The sequence below is a fragment of the Nannobrachium achirus genome (assembly GCF_963921795.1).
Source record: "Nannobrachium achirus genome assembly, chromosome: 14".
Taxonomy (NCBI): Eukaryota; Metazoa; Chordata; class Actinopteri; order Myctophiformes; family Myctophidae; genus Nannobrachium; species Nannobrachium achirus.
This window is the reverse complement of record NC_137821.1, coordinates 32,253,633-32,278,568: the sequence shown is the minus strand read 5'-3', so window position 1 is coordinate 32,278,568 and position 24,936 is coordinate 32,253,633. Positions and strand designations below refer to the sequence as shown.

General features: G+C 46.0%; 1 protein-coding gene across 1 annotated transcript in view; it reads right to left on the bottom strand.

Annotated features, from left to right (window-relative positions):
• Positions 1–24,936, bottom strand: part of arap2 (ArfGAP with RhoGAP domain, ankyrin repeat and PH domain 2) — a gene marked incomplete at both ends in the record, with an annotated part of 239,703 nt that overhangs the window by 62,060 nt on the left and 152,707 nt on the right. The window contains 2 exon segments of the mRNA XM_080741531.1: positions 1,215–1,278; positions 14,419–14,623. Of these exon segments, the coding sequence (XP_080597657.1) occupies positions 1,215–1,278; positions 14,419–14,623 (269 nt within the window).

Here is a 24,936-nt window from a genome sequence, read left to right as displayed (position 1 = left end):
TGATAGATATGATACTGGATGGATAGATTGATACACTGATATGACACTAGATAGACAGACAGACAGACAGACAGACAGACATGACACTAGACAGACAATGACATTATATTTCCTCCAAATTTGCGACAAGGAAAACAAAAGCACGCATCTAGCTTCACTGAATATTCCAGCCATGGTCTTCCTCCACGGTACCAGCCCGGGCTGAATGCGCGTGCTGTCTTGCCAAAATGACGTTTTGGAAACACAAGATTAGCGGGCTGTGATGGTGCTGTTGTGCTTAAGCCAGTGCTGTTAGCAGCGGCCACTGCTGCGTCGTGTACGGCGAAGCTTTCAGCTTGTGTTGCCGTGCTTGTGGAACTCAATTGGGGGTTAGGGTTTGGATCGGGTCGAGGAGCAGCAGCTCTACCTCCTGCTCCCTGTGTGCTGTTGTCGGCGGCCGCTGCTGCGTTGCGAACGGCGACGCTTTCAGCTTGTTGCCGTGCTTGTGGAACTCAATTGGGGGTTAGGGTTTGGGTCGGGTCGAGGAGCAGCTGTACCCCGAGTCGACGACGGCTCGGAGCCTGCCTCTGGACTGACTGGAGCCGTAGCAGCAGTGCTACACGCGTCGCGAGGTTTAGAAACCAGAAATCGACGCATATTGACCGAAAGAGCCAGAGAAAGAGAACAGAAGTTAAAGTGAAACAAGCTGCAAGCACAACTAAAAAACAAACTGTTCCTTCTCTCGATTAGTTCCTTAATGCGCTGGATAAAACTGAAGTTAGTTGGCAACCAGAAGTGGTGCGTGTACTTGTCTGTCGAGACGAGACTGACTGCTGTTCCCTCCTACGCATTCAACGCATATCGGGGGCGGAGCTGCTGGCCTGGCTGGAACATTATTATTTGTTTTACTTCTTTTGAGGTGCAGAGAGGGAGAGAGATGGCATTGGCGATCGGAGTTTTTAAAATGTATATATAATGAAATGGTGTTGGTTTTGGTGGTGCGACAGCTGTAGCATAATATTAAAAAAAAAAAAAAAACGAAATATATATATTTTTATTTTTTCATGCCATCTTGTTTGGTGGGGCAGACAGGGCATTTAGGGGGGCAATGCCCCCCCTTGCCTATGGGGAGATCCGGCCCTGGGGAGGTCCATAGTTAAAAAGACGTTTTTATTATAGAAAACGTCTTTTTTGGCAGGGTATGAGTTAACAACCATCACAGGAGTCGCCCTTACCTTCCACCCTCGACCATCAGCAGCACTTGGATCTTGTCCTCGCCCTCCGTATGTGTGGACACAGCTGGGTGACAGAACATGAACACTGGATCAGGAAAACGGTGAGCATGTACAGTACAAGTAGGGCTGTCACGATATGACATTTTACATGACGATTAATTGTCACTCAAATAATTGGCGATTAACGATTTAATTGTGTTTTTGTCGTTGATAATTACATTTCTGTTTGGCTTTTAAGCTTTGAAGTTGTACATGGTAGATATGACACATAACCTAAATATACAAAGAAATTACTGACATATTTGACAACTTACTACTTAAAAAATAACTTTGATAGTGGAAATAGCCGATCTACAAGCTCACAACGCGTCGCGATGTGACGCGTTGTGAGCTTGTAGATCTGCTATTTCCACAAATTTTTTTTTTTTAAAGGTTTGTTTTTGGGCTTTTTGCCTTTATTGGATAGGACAGTAGACTGACAGGAAATGGGGGAGAGACAGGGAGTGACATGCGGCAAAGGTCGCTCGGATCGGGAATCGAACCGGCAACGCAGACAGGCATTGATGCCGAAATGGCAATGCCTATATGGTATGCGCCTGGTCCACTAGGCCACCAGGCGCCCCCCTATTTCCACAATTTTTGACTTTTTAAAAAAAATATATGAACATTTTTCAACATGGAAACGATTATGACAATTATGAAAAATAATCACGATTATGTCAAAAAATCACGATTAGACGATTATGTAATAATTGTGACAGCCCTAAGTACAAGCATGTAAAAGCAGTGGTTCCCTAACGGCGTGCCATGGGGTTTTGTGACAAGCCCACATCATTATTGCAGTAGCCTATACTGTATACCAGTGTTTCTCAAATGGGGGTACGCGAAGGTACTGAAGGGGGTACTCAAGAGAATTTACCCCAAAAAGAAGAATAGAGGTATTAATCATGCTAATATTGTTCATAGTTAAATAATTGACTACAATTGAATGAGGAGGGTAAAAAACATGTACTGTTATCTTTAAGTTTTAACCCCAGCATCCCTATTCAGGGTTCACCAAAATTAATAAATAAAAAAAAAACGCGTCATAACGTTGGGATGCGTTGTTGTGAGCTTGTAGATCTGCTATTTTTGGTGAAAAGAGTTGGTGAAGAGAGTTGGGGTAGATCAGGGGAAGGCAAACTTTATGATCAAAAGAGGATTTTTTTGGCCAAAAACGTATTAAAATATGTTTGGAGCCACAAAAAGATGTTTGCTTTATATATTAATTTGTGCTTTTTCTGGTCTTTCAATATTACTTTTTTACTGTAAATTATTTGTATTGTTTGCTAACTTCTCAAAGCAGATCAAGTACACCAATAAGCCAGCATGTGTTGGTGGTGAAAGCAAACAACATATCCAAGCATTCATATATTCTTTATTTTCCTTCAATAATTAGTTTCTTATTTTTATCTGGTCTCTAGGCAATAACTGTTTTGTGAGAATGTTAGATCAGTGTTTCTCAAATGGGGTACGCGAAGGTACTACTCAAGAAAATTACCCCAAAAAGAAGAATAGAGGTATTAATCATGCTAATATTGTTCATAGTTAAATAATTGACTACAATTGAATGAGGAGGGTAAAAAATCTTAAATGATGACACATGGAGAAACTTGATATGAGATTGGATGGGGTGCTTAATATTATATAGCGTCATATACCACTATTTATGTATACTATAATTGCAGTTTTATAAGTTTTATTTTGTTGCCGGGTAAAGGGGGTACTTGGATTCAGAAATCAGGGAAAGGGGGTACTCAAGCCAAAAAAGATTGAGAAACACTGCTGTATACGACTATACCAGGGGTTTTCAAAGTGGGTGACAGGGCACCCTGGGGTGCCGCGACGGCAGTCCAGGGGTGCCGCAACATAATTTGATAATATTTGAAATCAATGTGGACATTTTAAAATATATTTAGTATCATTTTAAACTTGAAGTACAAAGTTATTTTCAGTCAGTTCTAACCAAAATGGCTATTATCTCGCTTTCCTCGCAACATAATCGTTAAGATATGCTATAAATATAAGGTGCTGGGAGTGAAAATTAGGAAAATAATAATGTACGGGTGCCTCGGATGAAACAAATATTTATAGGGGTGCCCCGAGCCCAAAAGGTTTGGGAGCCCCTGGACTATAATATAGTGCAGTGGTTCTCAAAGTGGGTCCCGTGCAGGGACGTGCTGGCCATTGGGAAAAGCGGGACAACTCCCGAACGGCCGGTTCATTCCCAGTACAGGCCGGCCATTAGGAAAAAAATAAAAATAAAATGTCGGCCTTCGTTCCATTTTGGGGGCTAGGCGGCCAATAAAGTAAATCGTCACTGTCGGTCAGAAACTTCATCCAAGTTTCAAATTTGTACATTGTTTCGCAAAGTAAAGCCCTGCTTCATCAGACAAGGCCGTCGCACAAAAGTAGTGAAAACAGCAGATCTACAAGCACACAACGCCTCGCGGTGCGAGGCGTTGTGTGCTTGTAGATCGGCTGTTTTCACTAGTTTAAATCATTTTTTAAATGATAAATACAAAACAAACGGTTTTGGACATACAAGGTTGGTTTCCACCCGACAACAACAAAATATAACTCATGTACAGTAATTGGCCCACTGGCTTGTCACTTGTCATGATCTGAAATGGCAAATCTTTGAGTAGCAGCAGCACTATAGAGAGAGATCTCTCTCTATAGCACTCAATGAGGGCCTCTCCAACTCTTTTTTCCCGGGCTGAATCAGGGGCCCAGCACGTCCCTGGTCCCGTGGCACCCTAGGGTGCCACGACGAAAGTCCAGGGTGCTGCAGAGTACTTTGATGATATCTGGAAATTATCCATTTTATTAAGACGGACAAGCAAACCTCCTCGACAAAAATAGTTCCTATTGTCCCTATAGGTGACAATATGGCACAATATAAAAGAATAGCAAAATTAACCCATCTGCGAGCTCACGATGCGTACCTTGCACTGTGTGAGCTTTTAGATCTAGTATTTCCACAATGAATACAGGTGTGCGTTGAGATTTTGGCTTGGATTGAATTCATGGATTTGTTTTTGTTTTTTGTCGCATTCCTATGCCAATACTGTAATTTGATGACCAGCAGTGGTTCCCTATGGAGACAAAAATAGCCTGCTTTGTTCCCTAGACAAGTCTAGGGAACAAAATTATTGTTATAGACGAGTCTCAAATTATTGGCTCAGGGATGTGACAAAATCAAAGGAATATCCATGAATTATGGATATTATGGATTATTAATATCATGGCTTCATGGAGTGAGTAATCGATAGGGGAAGAAAAGTCATTTGGGGGGTGAACTATGCCTTTAAGTCTGCTTTTATAAATATTTAACCAACAAGAGCTTATTGTGATTTCATCAGAACACATGTATTTTTCCCCTGAAAAAACACACTACAATATTTCCACCCAACAGCAACACAATAATACATTCATTGTGCTCTGCAGAATAGTACATGTTGACAAGACAGGTCACAGACCAGACAGTAGGAAATATTAAAGTGGAGTTATGTAATGGCATACAACGACCCTTATAATCTCTCACCGCATCACCACAATGAATACTGACCACCCAAAAATAAAGCACCCAGGAGAATACCTGGAAATAAGGAGAGATATAGCTGAAAATAGGAACATGTTTGGTGAGTTCGGATGCTTGTAGGAGCAGCATGCTATGATTTAAAAAAAACATGATGTCAAGATTTTGGCAGCTCTGTCAGTATTACAGGCCATGTGAATCCACTGTCGGCTACAAAAATAATTATATATATTTTAAGGGGCCCTACCTATTTTAACAGACAGGCATGTATGACACATGACACCATTACCCGGTCATCACAAACTGTTGTACTGTAAAACAAAATCTCACTAAACGTATGATTTTCTTCATACAAATCCTTGCAAAAAGTACATTTCTTTACCCTTTCCCATAAACATATTGACAGTGGTGGAAAGTAACTACCTTTACTCAAGTACTGTACTAATATACAGCTATTTACTGGACTATTTCCAATTTTCAATACTTTTACTTCTACTCCACTACAACTCAGAGGCAATTGTTGTCTTTCTTTAACCACTTATTAGGCCTTTAGCCTTATTTATACTTTGGCTATTTGAAAATAGCTGATCTACAAGCTCACAACACGTCACATTTTCAAATGATTTGTACACATATTGAACTTGTAAAATGGGACATTCTGCATAATGAGTACTTTCACTGTAGGTACTTTAAGTATATTTTGATGCCAACACTTTTGTAGTTTTAAATAGCTGACTTTTGCTTGTAACTGAGTATTTCTAGTTTGTGGCATTTATACTTTTACTTAGGTAAAATGTGTCAGTACTTTTTCCACCACTGCATATCGATTGTTTCGCGATAAATCGCGTCTGGCAGGAAATTTGAAGCCGGCAACCTTGCTAAGCCTGGCGCACAAGGCACACATGCTCGTTAAAACCGGAACATACAAGAGGACTTATAATTAATGTTATAAATAGAAAGTCCTGCTACGTCTCACCAGCAAGTGTTTGGAAAACAATTAATCCCCAATCATCTCATCAGCTGCCAAATTGTTTGTTCCTATTTAGTGTAGCAGCTTTTCAAGGGCATTTCATTGTGATCTAGACAAGTGGAGGAGGGGGTGAGAAAGCAGTGAAGATTAGACATTGCTATTGACGAGTGTTATCAGTTAAAACCCATTTAGGCCTAGAATTATTGAATGCTTTAACCAGTGAAAAATAGCAGATATACAAGCTCGGTGCCGCGCTGCGAGCTTGTAGATCTGCTATTTTGAAAAAGTTGTGAAAATGTGTGCAGATCTTTGAATATATGTATTTTTAAAGCGTACCTTTGTAACTCAAATTTTGCTTCTGGGGGGTCCCTGGAACTAAATATTTTGAGATGCGGGTCCGTGGCCAAATACATATCATTTTGGGGGTCCTTCACATGAAAAGGTTTGAGAACCACTGACATAGTAGTCTCTCAAGAACAGACTAACTGAGCTGTGAAAAGGAGCTTCTCTTTGACGATGGCAGGCCAGATTGCTGACATAGAAACATGGGTTTTTCAAAAACTCTTAGAAGGATTCAAAAGACACTTATTATAGAATCGGGTCAAAATTCTGATTTTTACGATTTTTCACAAATAGCAGATCTACAAGCTCGCAGTGCGGCACTCGGTGCCGCGCTGTGAGCTTGTAAATCTGCTATTTTTCAATAGTTAAAGCATAAAATAATGATACGCAATAATGTGTACCCGTTCTGAATGGGTTAAAGGAACATTTTGTCGTTGTTTGAACGAACAAATTGAAAGTCTCTTTTATCCACCTCTCAGATCAGGAGAAAATATTTTCATGTTTAGGTTTGTGTTATGTTTACGGGATGGAAAAATAAAAATAAAAAAGGTAACTCTGTGGCCTTGTAATTAGGTGCTGTATTCCTGTAAGGGAGATTATCACATTTTTTTCCCACAATGGTGATGGTTTTAGCAGGAGAAATTAACCCATTTAGGCCTATAATTATTGAATGCTTTAACCAGTGAAAAATAGCAGATATACAAGCTCACAGCGCGGCACCGAGTGCCACGCTGCGAGCTTGTAGATCTGCTATTTTTGAAAAAGTCGTGAAAATGTGTGCAAATCTTTGAATATATGTATTTTCAAAGCGAACGTTTGTAACTCAAATTTTTGCTTCTGGGGGTGGTCCCTGGAACTAGATATTTTGAGATGCGGGTCCGTGGCCAAATACATATCATTTTGGGGGGTCCTTCACATGAAAAGGTTTGAGAACCACTGACATAGTAGTCTCTCAAGAACAGACCAACTGAGCTCCATTTAAGTGAAAAGGAGCTTTTCTTTGACGATGGCAGGCCAGATTGCTGACATAGAAACATGGGTTTTTCAAAAACTCTTAGAAGGATTCAAAAGACACTTATAGAATTGGGTCAAAAATAGCAGATCTACAAGCCGAGTGCCGCGCTGCAAGCTTGTAGATCTGCTATTTTTCAATAGTTAAAGCATAAAATATGGGTTCTGAATGGGTTAAACCCTTTTCAGTGGACTGGTGCTATAAAGACGCGTCATGAAGCTATGAATTAGCCTCCCAACCTCGTTCGTGCTAGATAAGCTGCCGCCAGGGCGTCCTGGGACTGAACTCTCCACCTGAACGGTGATGCCTCGCAAATGAATCCCGCTTCAACTTTGTTTAATGGGCCAGCAGCAACAGATGCAATGCAACAATGTTTCAAATAGAGCTGCACTTTGATATTTTTATAATGTGTAGTAAGGGATGGGATGATATGAAAATGTCATGTCATGGCATGATTATTGTGACCAAAGAAATTGTGATTTACGATATTATCGCGAATATCCCCAACATCCATTATCCCGGGGCCGAACATTTGCCAAAAAATAGCCGATCTACAAGCTCACAACGCGTCGCACGACTTGTTGTGAGCTTGTAGATAGGCTATGTTTTGGCAAAGAGATTTGGTAGAGAGTGGAAAAAAAGACTGTGTCAAGTAAGTTTTTTCCAGGTCCATATTTACCAATTATACCTATTATAGGGGTTTAAGTGGTACCGGATATGCAGCTCGGCAAATAAAAGGTGAATTGATCCCAGTGCAGGATGGAGGACAATTTCACGTACATTTTTTATCTCCACGATACGATTATCGTGAGTGAATTTTTATCACGATAAACGATCATAGGGATTATCGTCTCATCTCTATCTAATGTGTAGCCTGCGAGCTGGTTCAGTGAGCATTACTTTTTTGTTGTAATCATTTTTATCCCACGATTCTGTAACCCATTTTTTCACCCAGTGCCAATTGCCTATGTAATCCTGGGCTCTGCTCTCCCTCTGCCGTGCCTGGGGAGACAACGGACTGACCTCATGCTTCCTTCTGCATGAGTAGTCCAAGTTGCTTCTTTTCACCTGACAGGGGGGATTTCCCTGGTTTGGACGTACAGTAGCACGTGGAAGGAACACGTTATTCCAACCAGTTCCTTTCCCCCCCATCAGGCGCCCCAGCTGGATTATAGAGACCAGGATTACTGCGAGGGTATCTACCCTAGGAGACACGGGGAGAACATGCAAACTCCACACAGAAAAGCCCTTTCGCCAACCCCACCTAGGGTATGGGCGCTGATGACGCGGAGGAGGGAACACGCCCCCAGCGCCCACAGCGAAGCATGAGCATTACTAAGTGGGTGTATAACCGATGTGTGTTAAACAATGACGTGGCAATCAGCTGTCCAATTTGGCCGGTTATTTAAAACACACCACATTCACTGTTCTTCCTCCTGCCGTCAGCATTCCCCGGACTGTTGGTACTGTATGCACCCGTTTTCTCCCTCCACCACCCCAGCACCACCAGTGGGCTCTGCTCTGCTATTAGTTCTGTTCCCCATGGGAGGGGGGAGGTTGTTACCGTTACTGTACTGTATATCCATCTCCCTGCTCTTAATGGTTAACGATGGTTGTCTAAATGTGCTGAGCAGGGAGAAATATTGAGCAGAGCCTGAACGCCAAGATAAAATATAATATTCACACTTGTATTTACATTCCATAAATAAAATATTGATTTCAATCTGTCCGTTAGTCATCTGACTGAACTGTATTAATACTGGTCAATATTTATGACTTTGAGTGATCCAGGTACTGTACATATTCCTTCTGTATATAACAATCATTCAGTGCAATAATGATGTGCAATACCCAAAGTGTAGGAAAAAGCCAGTGTAGGAAAAAAATCAATAGCCAAAAACAATGCATAGCCAAATATTCTTCCAGGATCCTTGATAAATTACAAAGCTTTTCCAGGACTTGCCAATTTCAAAAATATCTGACTGTGGGGACCCTGAGATAAACCATTGGCGTTTCGTGGAACGATATGCCACTCCCAAGGACAAATGTTCGGCGAGTGCTCATGTTGGTTCGCTCCAACGAACGAACCAGCCGTTTCGGGAGTTGTCCCGCTTTTCCCAATGGCCAGCACGTCCCTGCTGCCAGGCGATCACATGCCCACGAGTGAGCAGTCGATGGCCTCGCGCATCACTGCGCGCACCGTCCGAGTTTGGCAAGCCATGGTGGACAGAGTAGCTCATCATCAAGTGAACCAAAGTTTCAGCTCCAGGGTTGGGCGCAGGGTTTTTCCTTGGGGCACATAGTAGTACATGCACAAGGGCATTGCATGGGATTATTATTTTATTATAATATTTTATTATTATTATTATTATTATTTATTTTTTTGGCATTTGAACACCCTTTACATCTGAGTGTTGGTTAAAATAATATTGAACCAATGGAAAGTAGTAAAAAGTGCTTGGGACAAAACCTCCTAACTCCACACTTTCTGCCAAACCAGCTAACTCCACCTGATTGGCCCTCTCTTTTTTCCCATAAATATGTGCTATTGAACACCCTTTACATCTGTGTGTTGGTTAAAATAATGAACATTTTGTAATTTGGAGGTTTCGGCCCGACAACAGAGATATATAAAATAAAAATTACAGGCAGACAAACAGACAGACAGACAGACAGACAGACAGACAGACAGGTACTAAGCTATAGCCTACTATTGCAACTTCCTTTTTTTTTTTTTCTTATAATTTTTATCCCACGATTTTTGCAACCCATTTTTCACCCAGTGCCAATTGCCTATGTAATCCTGGGCTCTGCTCTCCCTCTGCCTCGCCTGGGGAGACAACGGACTGACCTCATGCTTCCTTCTATGCATGAGGAGCCCAAGTTGTTTCTTTTCACCTGACAGGGGGGATTTCCCCGGGATGGACGTAGCGCGTGGAAGGAACACGTTATTCCAACCAGTTCCTTTCCTCTCCATCAAGCGCCCCGGCTGGCCAGGGGGAGGCATTGTTGAGACCAGGATTGCTGCATGTTTTTGTGAGGGTATCAACCCTAGGAGACACGGGGAGAACATGCAAACTCCACACAGAAAGGCCCTATCGCCGACCCCACCTAAGGTGTGGGCGCCGATGACGCGGAGGGAGAAACACGCCCCCAGCACCCACAGCGTTCCCCGGCGGGAATCGAACCCAGGACCTTCTAGCTGTGAGGCGAAGCGCTAACCACCGTGCCCCCTACTGTTGCAACTTCCAAATGATCTTGTGAATGTTTGCCATTAGCAAGAAAAAGTCCATCCCTACAAGAATCTGTTGTCCACATCCATCATTCATAATACAGAACTCTTCCTCGGGTCTGGACTTATAAATGAATCATTGTTGGTCCAGTAAAGACAATAGTGTTCTCTAATCTGCGGTGATGTATTATGCGGGCTTATCGTCTGGATGTCCTCTGTTTAACACACCACCAACCATACGCAGTGCAACACACACTTTCAAATATACCGGCGCTGCAGTCTGGGGCTGGTGCCTATCGCTTTAGTTTTTCTACCAGCAAAGCAAGGGGATTAATATTGTTCCCTATTCAGCCAGTCTTTACAGAAATCCACTGAGAAAATTGCACTGAATGAGTTCAAAGACGATACGCTTATCTTGTTTGAAAACCTGTTATTTCAAATAGTCGTTAGGCGGGGAGGCCTGATTTGAGCTACTGTGACAGGTTAATGATTATCCTACAGTATCTGTCATTTTTCTTTCGCCCTCTTTTTTCCCCTCCGCTTCCAGTTATTTTGTGAGGCAGACGTCTTGACACAGACGTTTACAAAAGACTGGCTTTTCCAGTCCCGAACACGAACTGACGGTCTGAGCCCTGGGGCAGCCATCTTGTTGTGTGGTGTTGATGCTGCAACCTTTCCTTCCTCTGGGAGGGTAAGAGAGGTGGCAGAGGAAGTTTAACTCTAATGACTAGTAGTTATTTACTACTCACTTAAACCAGTAGTTCTCCAAGTGGATTTTAGGGACTCTCTAGGTTCCTTTCCTTTAAATTGACCCTTACAAGTCTGTACCTTTGACAGTGTACAAATGGAACCAAATGGGCCCGTCATGGTCCATTTGGTTCCAATTGTACACTGTCAAAGTTAAAGGACCACTTCACCTCTGGGACAACCAGATCTTACTTTATTGTTGTTTGGGACACGATCAACACAAGTTATTTTGTTCAATCTGTGTTGTGAGATATTTTAGTATTTCAGCATGACTTGTGATGCATTTTGCATCATATGATGCAGCATGATGATTGTGTTGATTGTGTCCCAAACAACAATAAAATAAGATCTGGTGTGAAGTGGGCCTTTACGGGGAGACCTTAAATTTCAAAGTTTGAGAACCACTGACTTAAACCCTTTAGTAAACTGGAGTGCACCAGGGGTCTATCTAGGCTCTAAAATTGTTTCCTCTCTACACCTAATCTCCAAATAGCCAATCTACAATATCATCTATTTTCACTAAATGTTCACCCAGAAACCCCAGAATAGGCTAGTGTAGTTTATCATTATTATTTTTTTCTTTTTTTTTCTCCCACGGTTTTGTAACCCATTTTCTCACCCAGTGCCAACTACCTAACCTGTAGTCCTGGTTTCCGCTCTCCCCCTGCCGCGCCAGGGAAATTGGGGAGCACCTGGCTGGCTAGGGGGAGGTAGTATAGAAACCAGGACTACTGCATGTTTTTGTGAGGGCTTCTACCCTAGGAGACAGGGGGAGAACATGCAAACTCCACACAGAAAGGCCCTATCGCCATAGCCTGATACTTCAGTCCGCACATCACCACCCCCTGTTGGTGGGTGGTTTGTAGTGTGGACTGAAGCTGCACATATTTTATTTTATTTCGAGCGCACCTGAAGAGCGGGCGCATTGAATGGGCCAATCAGGGTTGTATGCTTGGGGCACGTGGTTTGGCTGCTCCGGTCCCAGCCGGTCCCAGCCCCCTCCAAACAGAGCTCTTGAGCTCACGTGAGACTCGCTCGTGGACTCTGATTGGTGTCCTCTGCCCACGTGAGAGTCTAGTGGACTCTGATTGGTCCGTGAAAACTGTCATGGCGGAGTCAGACTCGACTCGTATTATTTTAATAAACTATGAAATAGTGCCGTTTAATCACGTTTTAATACCATTTTGCACTAACGTTAACGTGCAGACATATAATATGTTATGAGAAATAACGTATTTTTGCAATGTCACGCCACGTCACCGTCGCGTGTGTGTGTGTGTGTGTATGTGTGTGTGTGACGTCAATAGGCTTTAGCCCGCCCACGCCGAAGTAGAATCTCCGTCCGTAATCTCAGACTCTCTCCCGAAGTGAAACGTAGTGTGAGATGTCTGGCGCTCGCAGTCAGGCAACTATCGCCAACCCCACTTAGGGTGTGGGCACTGATGATGACGCGGAGGGAGGAACACGCCCCCAGCGCCCCCCCCCCCGGCGGGAATTGAACCCAGGACCTTCTAGCTGTGAGGCGAAGCGCCAACCACTGCGCCACCGTGCCCCCCCCATTATTCTTTTTTAATCATAAATGAGGAAAAGTTTGAAATAACCACTAGGGTTCATGCGGTTCCTCTCTCGCCCCTCCACAGAGGCTTCTCTTCACGCTGGTGTGTTGCAGCCAAGTAAATGACAGTTAATCCCATGTCACAGCCTGCGCTTCCTACAGGGAAACCCCGCCATGTTCCAGAGTGTTATGTCACTTCACAAAAGACCCCGTCCCCTCTGGCGCCATGCAGAGGGCCCTTGCCAGCTGTGACGAGCATGCTTTTCAAAATGCCATAAAATACATACTGTATACTGCATTGCGTGCTCCTTAAGGCAGTTGAGGCTGGGGAAACATTATGATTTGATCCACAGATAGCGGTAAATGGATTAAAAAGGATTCATCGATCTTTGCATATCTTTGTATATCTGCTATTTTTTTATATTTAAAGCATAAAATATTGTGTCATAATGTGTTCAGGCCTAAATGGGTTAAAGCATGGGTCTTCAACAGGGGGTCCTCATAGTTACTACAGGGGGTCCTCCAAATCTTTGAGTGATAGGTTTTTTTTCTTCTAATTGTATATATTATACAATTATATATCCATATCCATATGTCCATATTCTGTGAACTTTAGCCAAAAATAGCAGATCTACAAGCTCACAACGCCTCGCGCTGCGAGCTTGTAGATCGGCTATTTTTGGCAAAGAGCTTTGGTGTAGGGGGAAAAAGAGCTGAGTTTTCAATGTACTTAGTACAGAGTGAAAGGTCAAGTTTATTAAGTATTGACGTTTCAAGTGGTTAAATATCTGAAAACACAAAGTGACATGAATCCAAAATACACTGATGATTGTGCTGTCAAACGATTAAACTATATGGAATCTATGAACAGGTTGTGGGGGTCCCTGCTTCATCTCTCTCTCAACTAAGGGGTCCTTGGTCTGAAAACGTTGAAGACCCTGCTTTAAAAAGTGGTGGAAAAACTACTCACATTTTTTACTTTACCCATTTAAGACAGGAACCCTTTTTGGGGTTTTTACCTTTCAAGACAGGAACCTGTTTGGGGTTCTTGTTGCTATGTACAACTACAGTATATAGCAACATATATATTTTCTTTTGTAATTTTGGAATAAATATTTGTTTTTCAGAAAGCTTATATCAGGATTTAGAAAGCTTTTTTTTTTTTTATCGGCCTCAGTCCTAAACGCGCTAAGTAAAAGTATCAATACTGCATTCTAGAAAAAGTCAGGTATTTAATACAACGGCATCAAAATATACTTGAAGTACCAAAAGTAAAAGTATCATTATGCAGAATATCCCATTTCAAACGTATACAAATCTTTTTGAAAATAGATCCTTGTGAGAGAGGCTTGATAAGGGGCCAGCTTGATTCATCAGGCTGGCCCCAGTATGCATTGAAGGGGGAAAAAAAAGAATCAGGTGAGATTCATTCTTTGCTCTTGAGTGTAATGGTAATGGCAGACCCCGACTCATTAGTTGTAAACAAAAGAGAAAAGCAGCTGAAAGCGAGACAGGTGGGTATATATCGTCGTTGTCGGGTGAAAACCTTGTAGGTCCAAAACCGTTTGTTTTGCATTAAAAATTATTTAAACTAGTGAAAACAGCCGATCTACAAGCACACAACGCCTCGCACCGCGAGGCGTTGTGTGCTTGTAGATCGGCGGTTTTCACTACTTTTGTGCGACAGCCTTGTATGATGAAGCAGGGCTTTACTTGGTGTAAAAAACATACAAATTTGAAACTTGGAGATACGAGGTTATACTTACTAAGCTCTTGTAGCTGCTTGAGCCGCAGCTCTCCCTGCTCCGCCCCCTCTCCTTCCCCGGAGCTGAAGCGCAGGCGGGACGAGCCTCCCAGGGAGAACCAGCCCACTCTCCAGTGGTAGAGGTCGTGGCCCTCCTTGTAGTGCAGTCTGCCCATCAGTTCGCTGTCTCTCCGCAGCGTTCCCTCCGCCGTGCACGGGACGAAGCACTGCGGGGCAGAGGAGCACAACGCAAAACAGCGGGTTAAAGCAGGGGTCTTCAAAAAATGTTCCGGGCCAAGGACCCCTTAGTTGAGAGAGAGAGATGAAGCAGGGACCCCCCACAACCTTATCATAGATTCCATAATACTGTAGTTTCATCGTTTGACAGCACAATCATCAGTGTATTTTGGATTCATGTCAATTTGTGTTTTCAGATATTTAACCACTTGAACCGTCAATAATTAATGAACTTCACCTTTCACTCTGTACTTAGTCTGCCCTTTTCCCCCTCTACATCAAAGCTCTTTGCCGATCTACAAGCTCACAACGTTGCGAGGCGTTGTGAGCTTGTAGATCTGCTATTTTTGGCTAAAGTTCACGGAATATGGATAGATTATTATATAATATAAAAAAGGGAAGAAAAAAAACGTTCTGTCAATCAAAGATTTGGAGGACCCCCTGTAGTAACTCTGAGGACCCCCTAGGAGTCCCGGACCCCCTGTTGAAGACCCATGGGTTAAAGCATTGGTTCTCATAGTGGGGTCCTTGAGCGAGTTCCATGGTGTCCCCAGCTAAATGATGGTTAGGAACCAAATGGACCCTTACGGGCATGTAACTTTCAGAGTTACATACCCATAAGGGTCCATTTGCACACTCTCTGAGTTAAATTAACGTAGATTTTACACATGGGGTCCCAGAGAGAAATTAAATGCATTATAGGTCCGTAGCCTACAGTATAATTGCATGTCAAACTGGGGGTTCCTTTGTGGTTGAGAATCACTGCTAGAGCTGTAAAAAAAAAATCTTATGGGGTCCCTAGCAAATCTTATAAGTGTCAAAATTGGGGGTCCTTGACACGAACACATTTGAGAACCAGTGAGTTAAAGTATCTAAGTAAATGTACTCAAGTACTAATATAGTACTTAAGTACAATTTTTAGGACATTCTTCAGCATTTACAATTTTCAATACTTTTACTTCTACCCCATTACATCTCAAGGGAAAATATTGGCTTTTTACTCCACTACAATTCTATGAAAACTTTTAGTAATTTAGTTGATTTTGATTATTACAAAACAAACACTATACCACTAAGTTCTTCCATCAAATTTGGCTACATTTCAAGTCATAAAATAAGGCTGAAGTGGTTAATGATCAATACTTATATTAGTTAGACAACATGATATACTGTATATCAGGGGTCCTCAATAGGCGGACCGCGGTCCATGTCCGGACCGCGGGGCACCTCAGACCGGACCGCGGCACATTTCTGAGAAATCTCCGCACAGTTGTATCGGACTGACTGTGTGTGATGTGCGCTTGTGTGTGTGTGCGCTCATTTGCTCAAACACATACACAGGCTCACAAGACACACCCCTCCGCCAATTTGCAAGCCCACAAAGTGTCGCGGATGCAACGTGCTGTGGGCTTGCAGATCAAAGGTTTTCCTCCCCTCCGACGCAGTCTGCTCTCCATGCTGCTGCTCCCCCCTCCCCTCCCCTCCCCTCTCCACACACTCATGCCTCGATCCATGCCGCTGAGCCGCTCGCTGCCCGAAAAAAGTTGCTAAAACCTCTTGGAAACCATTGCTCCCACTGGATTAATAACTAGAGATCTTCTACCTTTGGCTGTTCAATTGGAGAGGACAACAGCAACACATTAAAATCCACGATGTAAGGCTCCAACTGCTTGCATAGACGAGAAATGGTGGCGATGCGTGATCATGCGTCTTTAACAATGTGATGTGTCCTCGCATATTATAATTTATCGCCAGCTATCCTAGGCTGTGTTAGGTTAATAACTATGACTCGTTGACCCTCATTTGACCGGTCATTTGACAGGCAATCCAGCACAGTCTGGCTTGTGCAGTACGTGTGTCAACTGAATGTCAAGTAATCCTCTCCCCCTCACGCTAAGTTCCACTTTATTTTCCATTCTGAACGACAAGCCTAATATTGCATTTAGGCTCTTTAGTTTCCAATAATTAAACTATAAGCCAGTGTTTTATTGCTACACAATAAATGGTAAATAATGTAGCCTACTCTACATGCATAAATAATTAGCCATCCATCCATCCATTCATCTTCAACCGCTTATCCAGCATCGGGTAGCAGGGGTAACAGTTCCAACTGAGATTTCCAAAGTACCTTAATAATAATAATAATCAAAATAAACAATTCTAATGATTATAATAAACATACATACATACAGTACATACTGTATAAATGTATCCGCCTTATTTCGCCTTCGCCTTTTTTTCGGACCCGGACCCGTTTCAAAAAAATATTTCTGGACCTTCAAGATTTGTATTTGAGGACCCCTGCTGTATATGATTCTTAAATTGGCATTCTGCATAATTAAAACTTGCTAAGAAAATGAGAATTCCTGACTACCTGTTGTCTTACCTTAATCTGGTGTTATAATATGCCAGAAGGAGTAGTATTTTTTTATTTAACTTCATCCCTAGTCCACCACAGCTCCAAGTGTGAGCGGTGGGGGTTTGTGGTAAATCGCTTATTTTTTTTATCGCTCTTTGCTTGGCGTTGTGAGCTTGTAGATCGTCTGTTTTCACAATATTAGATTTTCTAAACATTTATCTGTGGAACAGAGTCAAACTAAATGTAATCCCTTAACTCAAATACGATTATTTGGGGGGGGGGGGGGGGGGGGGGGTCATGGCCTGAAAGGGTTGACAACCGCTGGCCTTAGGTGACATGGTGGACCGCTGCAGCTGCGTCTCCCCCTCCATCTGGCACCGGGGCTTGCCTTGGATTAATCCATTTAGGCCTAGACTTATTAATGCGTTTAACTATTGAAAAATAGCAGATACCCGGTATACAAGCTCACAGAGTGCCGCGCTGCGAGCTTGTAGATCTGCTCTTTTTTGAAAGTCATGAAAATGTGTGCAAGTCTTCGAATATGTGTATTCTTTAAAGTGAACATTTGTAACTCAAATTTTGCTTTTGAGGGGTCCCTAGAACTAAATATTTTGAGATTGGGGGGGGGGGGGGGGGTCGTCCGTGGCCAAATACATATCATTTTGGCATGACATGAAAAGGTTTGAGCACCACTGACATAGAAACATGGTTAAAAAAAAAGAAAAAAAAAACCCTTAGAAGGATTTAGAAGACACTTGTAGAATCAGGTCCACATATAATGATTTGCACATATTTTCAAGGTTTTTCAAAAAATATGTGTGCCACGCTGCGAGCTTGTAGATCTACTATTTTTTATAGTTAAAGCATAAAACCAGTAAGACTCCCTAATCGGGAGATAAGCGACTGTCAGGCCGCATACACATACTTTAGAAGGCAATCTTGACAATCAGGAGGGAATATGGGAAATGGTACAGATAGTTTACTGTCAATATTCCAGGATGACCTCCCACTTGGGTAATGACGCCCCCTGGCGATCATTCAGAGAAACTACTTCAGCTCCCGTACTAACGTAGGTAGGAAGGGCCTGTCACTCAACCGGAGTGACCCGCCTCCAGGCTATATAAACCCCCGGAGGCGGAAGTAACATCCTCTTTTCACTCTCTGCGATATCACATTCAGATAAGTTGAAACTCAGCCTTTGTATTATTATTCTTCGCGCATTAGCCTAAAGCGGTGGCATTGGAGTCGCCCACTGGCGAGTGTTGAATTAACCCGTACTTAAGAATACTTATTCTTGTTCCGTCCTAAATCGACGGTTATTTCCTTTTATAACAAAGGATTATTACTGCTTGTTCAGGCCTCCGCCGAAGCAAGCGTGGCATAGCATTAGCCGTTAGCTTGTTAGCTCGTCTGCTATTGTTAACGTTAGCTACACTGCTTACCGCTTGTTCAGGCCCTGCCCGAATCAAGCGTGGCCTAGCCTTAGCCGTTAGCTTGTTAGCTCGTCTGCTTCTGGTTAACTCTATCTACAGTGCTTCGCCATGGATCCTCTGGCCTTCCTGCCGAGGCAAGGTCCAGGCTGTCCAGGACTCATCGACGGACAGGATCTTCACCATCTCTGTGTCGGCTGCATGGGCGTTGCACACGCCTTCTCTGCACTGAGTCCTCAGGGGAGAGCAGGACCTTTCTGTGACTGCTGCGTGGCCTACGACCAAGATGTACTGATACACCGGTTCTACCTAGCCAGGGCAGGCCTCGGGGCCTGCGCTCCACCAGGTGGGTCCACTGCTCTCAACCCCACAGCCCAGTCTTTCCTTCCCCAGGCGGCCCGCACCGTTGGTCAAGGTGCGGCGCTGCCTTCCGGAGATCCGCTTGGCAATCAGCGCGCCATTCCAAGTCAAGATGGCGCCGTGCTACATGAGACACCGCCTGCCGCGCAACCGACCGCAGCTAGCTCCACTGTCACTGGAGCTGGCGGGTCTGGTGAAGTCGCCGCTAAGAAGGCGACCAAGAAGGCTAACATCCAGAAATCTCCGGTAGCCTTTTCCCCTTCGGGCGCGGTGCCCAAAAAGAAACGCTTGGATGTGACCGTCGGGGACGTCCCCCTCGACGTGAGCATCACCAAAACAGTCCAGACCTTCAGGCGAGAGTCGGACCTGAGCTCCTGTCAGAGCGAGGGTTCTGGTTCTGAATACTCTGGATACACGGCCGAGGAGGAGGAGGACTCCGTCGAGGACGAGGGTTCTCGACTCACGGTCACTGTGAAAGGTAATGCCCCTGCGGCTCCAGCACGTCAACTGGACGCCGCAGGGAGCTCCCAGGCCTCCTCAGGCACCACTGCCCCTCCACCCGCCAGTCAAGCGAGTGAAGCGGGAGCAGAGGACGTCGATTCTGCAGCAGAAATGCTGGATCATCTCACAGTCTACATGAGAGCTCTGGCCAGAGTTGGAGAGGAGTTGCCACCTCCTCTCCCCTCTGAAGAGGCCGAGGATGATGACGAAATGCCCGGGCAGGAGCCTTCGGTTCCCGCCCCGTATGTCCTCTCCAGGCTGCCGCTGGTGAAAGGTTTCACCAAGGCCCTCCATTCCTCATGGAAGACACATAAAGACCCCAGGAAGCTGCCTTTTTCTGTGTTGGATTTGGTGGGCGGTGCGGAGGCAGGCATGTCCACCTGCCCTAACCTGGACCACCTGTTGGCACAATCTTTTCTGAGTTCCGTCAGACCCCAGTACAAAGATGTAGGCACAGCTAAAAACGGGCCGTTTGTTGGCCCCGTCGGCACCAACCCGCCGGGGTTCACTGTCCTGGAGGACAAGCTGCAGTCAGACAGGGCTCGTAACGCCTACCGGTCCGCTGCTCTGGCCGCTAAGGACCTGAATCTGATCCAGCTCTTGCTCGCTTCCACCAAGGACCTGGTCAAAGGTCTGCCCACGGGGGAGCACACAGCTGAACTGAACACCCTATTTGACATCATGCTGAAGGTCAATTGGCATGCGGTTAAGTGGATGGGCAGGTCCATGGACTACAACCTCCAGTCTGAGAGAGCCCGCTGGCTCGACTATGTCGACCTCGAGCCTAAGAGGGACGTGGGCGAGAAGCCTCTAGGTCCTCGCGGGGAGATGTACAAGTCTCTCATAAACATGGAGAACAGTCCCACCACCCTCATGGGTGGGGGCTTGGAGCTGCTGCAGGGTAGAGTTACCTTCTTCAAGGCGGCTAAGGACATCGTCGAGTCCACCACAGTGCCACAGGATGAACCGCAGCAAGCTAGGAGGACGTCCCGCTCCTCCCGCGCCAAGGAAAGGGGCCGCTCTGCTTCTTTTAAGAAGCACTCGTCTTCCTCCAGGGGAGCCTCTGCAGCCAGGGCGCCTGACAGGCCCCGCAGCAAGGCTGTGGTTCCCGAGCGCGCTCAGCCGCACCGCCCGTCCAAGGATGGCAGGCAGCAGTCTTCATTCCGCGGTGGCCGCGGTAGGGGACAGCGCAAATGACACTTTGAAGAGGGGAATTGTGCTGGGGCGGGAGTCCGAGGTGTCTCTCGGTCCCCCTCCCCCCAAACGAGGGCGTTTTTCGGTACCCCGTGTCGGGGAAATGAAAATGTTAATTTTGATGCCTCCTGTGTCGACAATAAACATGTTGAAAGAGCAAAGTCTGTCTCTGTCCAACTCTCTCGCACTAGCACAGACGACCCCATCGTGCATGCCTCCTGTAGTAATGATGAAGTCCTGTCAGGACTCGATAATCAATCACAGGTTTTATCAGAAGCCAGTAATGTTAATGTCAAACAATTATGTGGTTCCTCAAGCGCGCGAGTGGGATATCCCTCGCGTCGACAATATGAATCCTTTATGCATGCCTCCTGTAAGAATGATGGAGTCCCGTCAGGACTCTTTAATCAGTCAGAGGTTTTATCAGCAACCAGTAATGTTAACGTCAAACAATTATATGGTTCCTCATGCGCGCGAGTGGATTTTCCCTCGCGTGAGCGATGCTATGAATTTAACCTTGAGTCAGAAATTCTGTCGGCCTACTATGAGCCCGGGTCAAGGGACAAGCATAAAGGCCTTAGAGCAGGTATTAAACGTAAAAGTTCCTCTCCTGTCAGGGGAGAATGCTTTAGTTGTGGGCGAGTCTGTTTATCAGTCGAATCGCTTTGCTCTTCCTGTCGCTCTATCGAGCGAAAACCGAACGCTTCCGGTTTCAACGGATACGGATTCGCTAGCTCCCCGCTTCCGGTCCGGCCGCAAAAGGGCTCCGCTAGTCAAGCGGTACAATCAGAAGGTGTTCCCACCTTGCGGCCTATTGAACCCCCGCGCTCCGCATCCGGGTGTTCCGGATACGGATACGCAGGTTCCCCACTTCCGGTCCCGCCGCAAAATAGCTCCGCTAGTCAAGCGGTACAACCAGAAGGTGTTTCCGCCATGCGGCCTATTGAACCCTTGCGCTCCGCATCCGGTCGTTCCGGATACGGATACGCAGGTTCCCCACTTCCGGTCCGGCCGCCAAAAAGCTCCGCCGTCACGGAAGCACAGTGGTGGGGTTTCTCTCGCTCAAAACACGCTAGCACGCTGTGCGCGCCAGTGGAAGTTATGCAACCCGAGCCATTGGGTATTTCGAACGATAACCAGGGGTTACAGGTTACAGTTCGCAGATATACCCCCGCTTTCGAGCAGGGTTATTCATACCAGAGCACGTGGTTTAAAAGCAAGTCTTTTGAGAGAAGAGATCAGCTCATTGCTAAGCAAGGGTGCTATAGTGGAGCTGGACAGGACCCAATCCCGCATGGGATTTTGGAGCCGTTATTTCCTGGTGCCCAAAAAGGGGGGGGGGGGCTACGTCCCATCCTGGACCTAAAGGCACTAAACGTGTACCTGAAGAAGTACGTTTTCAGGATGCTAACAGTACCCACCATGTTACGGTCGGTCAGGCAAGGGGATTTCCACTGTTCAGTGGATCTGAAGGATGCTTATCAGCACGTCCAGATTTATCCCCCACACAGGAAATTCCTTCGGTTCGCCTTCGAGGGTCGCCTGTACGAGTATACAGTACTCCCTTTCGGTCTGTCACTGAGCCCGAGGGTTTTCGTGAAAGTGACCGAAGCAGCCATCGCCCCGCTGAGACAGCAGGGCGTCAGGTTGGCGACGTACATCGACGATTGGATGATTTCAGCGAGCTCCGCCCACGAAGTGGCGCGTCACACACAAGTGGTTTTGGCTCACCTGAAGGCCTTAGGTTTCATAGTCAACCACGGCAAGAGCATGCTGACTCCAGCAAGTCGTCTTACATTCATTGGGGTCCTTCTGGACTCATCCGACATGTCGGCCCGTCTCTCAGAAGAGAGGGTGGACAGGTTTCGGGAATGTCTCGACTCCTTTCAAGTGGGCCAGGAGGTCACTTACAGGAGTTGCATGGTACTGACGGGAATGATGGCTTCCGCAGTACATCTGTTGCGTTTGGGCAGGTTTCATATGAGACCTTTTCAAAGATGGATGTTATCCCTCGGGATCCCGCCCTCCTTGAAGTACAAGAAGGTTACGGTTTCCCCTTCCTGCGCGATCGCCCTGTCTCCGTGGCTGGTGGAGGGGTTCCTCACCAGCGGAGTCTCGATTGGCGAGGTGGTTTCCCACAAGTCGATCACGACAGACGCCAGTCTCAGTGGATGGGGAGCCACTTTCGAGGGGCGCACAGCGCAGGGGCTTTGGCCTCTGGAGATGAGGGGTCGTCACATCAACTATTTGGAGTTGATGGCTATACTCCTGGCGCTCAAGCATTTCGAGCCTTGGATTTTGCATTGTCACGTCCTGGTCAGGACAGACAATACGACGGCCATGTTTTATGTCAACAAACAGGGGGGCCTGTCGTCGTTGCCACTGGACCGTCTGGCTCGAGAATTGACGGTTTGGTGCTTGTCGCGCCTCAAGTCGATCAGGGCCTCACACGTCCCAGGTCTCCTCAACAGCGGAGCAGATCTCCTGTCCAGGGGAGGTCCTCGCTACGAGGATTGGTCTCTCCACCCCAGGGTGGTGAGCCAGATTTTTCGCAAGTTTGGTCAGCCAGTGGCGGACCTGTTTGCGTCAGCGGAGAATACGAAGTGTCCGTTGTTCTTCGCGGTGAAGGGCAGTCCTCCCTTGGGGTTGGACGCCTTAGCGCACACGTGGCCGAGAGGTCTACTGTACGCGTTTCCCCCCTTCGACTTAATCCGACCCACTCTGGAGAGAGTCAGGAGGTTCGGTCTGGAGATGCTCCTGGTGGCTCCCTACAAGGGCACGTGGAGATCGGCGATCGCCCCTCTCCTTTGCGAACCGGGTTGGCAGCTGCCTCAGGGCAGGGACCTGTTGAGTCAGGCCAGGGGGGAGATCTTCCACCAAGACCTGCAGGTCCTAGACCTGTGGGTTTGGCACGTGAAAGGTTAAACCTGCTGGCAGCCGGTTTTTCTTCTGAAGTGGTTGATACCATTCAGAGTGCTAAGGCGCCCTCTACGAGGGCGTCTTATGATGGAAGGTGGAATGCCTTTGAGGACTGGTGTGAGTCGCGTGTTCCACCTGTGGTGGCTCATGTGGCGTCAGCCCAGGAAATTCTGGAATTTATGCAGAACCGCTTGAGAAGTGGTCTAGCATTTTCTACCCTTAGGGGGTATTTGGCGGCTATTAATGCCTGTCACCTGGGGGTGGCGGGCAAGGCACCTTCTAAAGTCCCGGAGGTCATCAAGTTCATGCAAGGAGTTGAACGTTTGAGGCCGGTGACTAGGTCTTTGTTCCCAGTTTGGGATCTGCAGGTGGTTCTAGGGGGCCTATGTCGGGCTCCCTTTGAGCCGCTTGTAGGGATGCCTTTGAAACTTTTGAGTTTCAAGACGGCTCTTTTGCTGGCTTTGGCCACGGCTAAAAGAGTTGGTGACCTGCAAGCTCTCTCGGTGTCTGCGGAGTGCATGCAGTTTATGAACAATGATCTCAAGGTGTTGCTCAAGCCTCATCTTAAGTTTGTTCCTAAGAACATGGTGGTTCCTAAGGAGCCTGTTGTTCTTCTGGCTTTTCATCCTCCTCCGTTTGTCTCGGTGGAGGATGAACGGCTGAATTGCCTTTGTCCTGTCAGGGCATTGAAGGCCTACTGTGACAGGACTGCTGGTTCTAGAGCTTCTTCTCAGCTCTTTGTAGAAATGGGCAATGTTCTTGTCAGAAAGCCGGTGTCTAGACCCACTCTTTCGAGGTGGATTGTGGATGCTATTAGGCTGGCTTACTCTAGTGCGGGTGTGGAAGTGCCGGCGGCACTTAAAGCCCATAGCACTAGAGGTGTGGCTACTTCGTGGGCACTGGCAAAGGGAGTCTCCGTTCAGGAGATTTGTGTTTCGGCGAATTGGTCTTCGCCTTCTACCTTTGCAGCCTACTATCACCTGGATATCGAATCCTCTTCGCTAGCGCATTCGGTTCTGGGTGCAGTTGCCTCCTCTACGTCATAGAGGAGTCGGATCTTCCCCTCCCACAGGTGGGCATGTAGCCACCTGGGGTACTTTGGGGGGACCCTGTGTTTTCCTTATATAGTGTGTCTTACTTATAAGGCGGACTTGTCCTTTTCATTTAGTTGAATGAGGCGGACTTCGGTCTGTCAGGGTCTCTCTTTATTTTCTCATGCCTTCACACCCAGGTCCGGTGGGCCTGGGACCTTCTGGGTGATGGGTCACGCCCGTTTGGGCTGTGCTCACCCGTATGAGGGGTGTGTGGGGGTATGAGAGTAGGTTGTGGCTTAGAGGGGAGTTTAAGAATCCCAAGTGGGAGGTCATCCTGGAATATTGACAGTAAACGGTAGGTTCCGTACGGAACCATTGTTTACTTAGATATGGAAGGATGACCTCCCACGTAATGCCCCTCTGTTTCACTGAATGTGGCAGAGAGTGGTATTAAGAGGATGTTACTTCCGCCTCCGGGGGTTTATATAGCCTGGAGGCGGGTCACT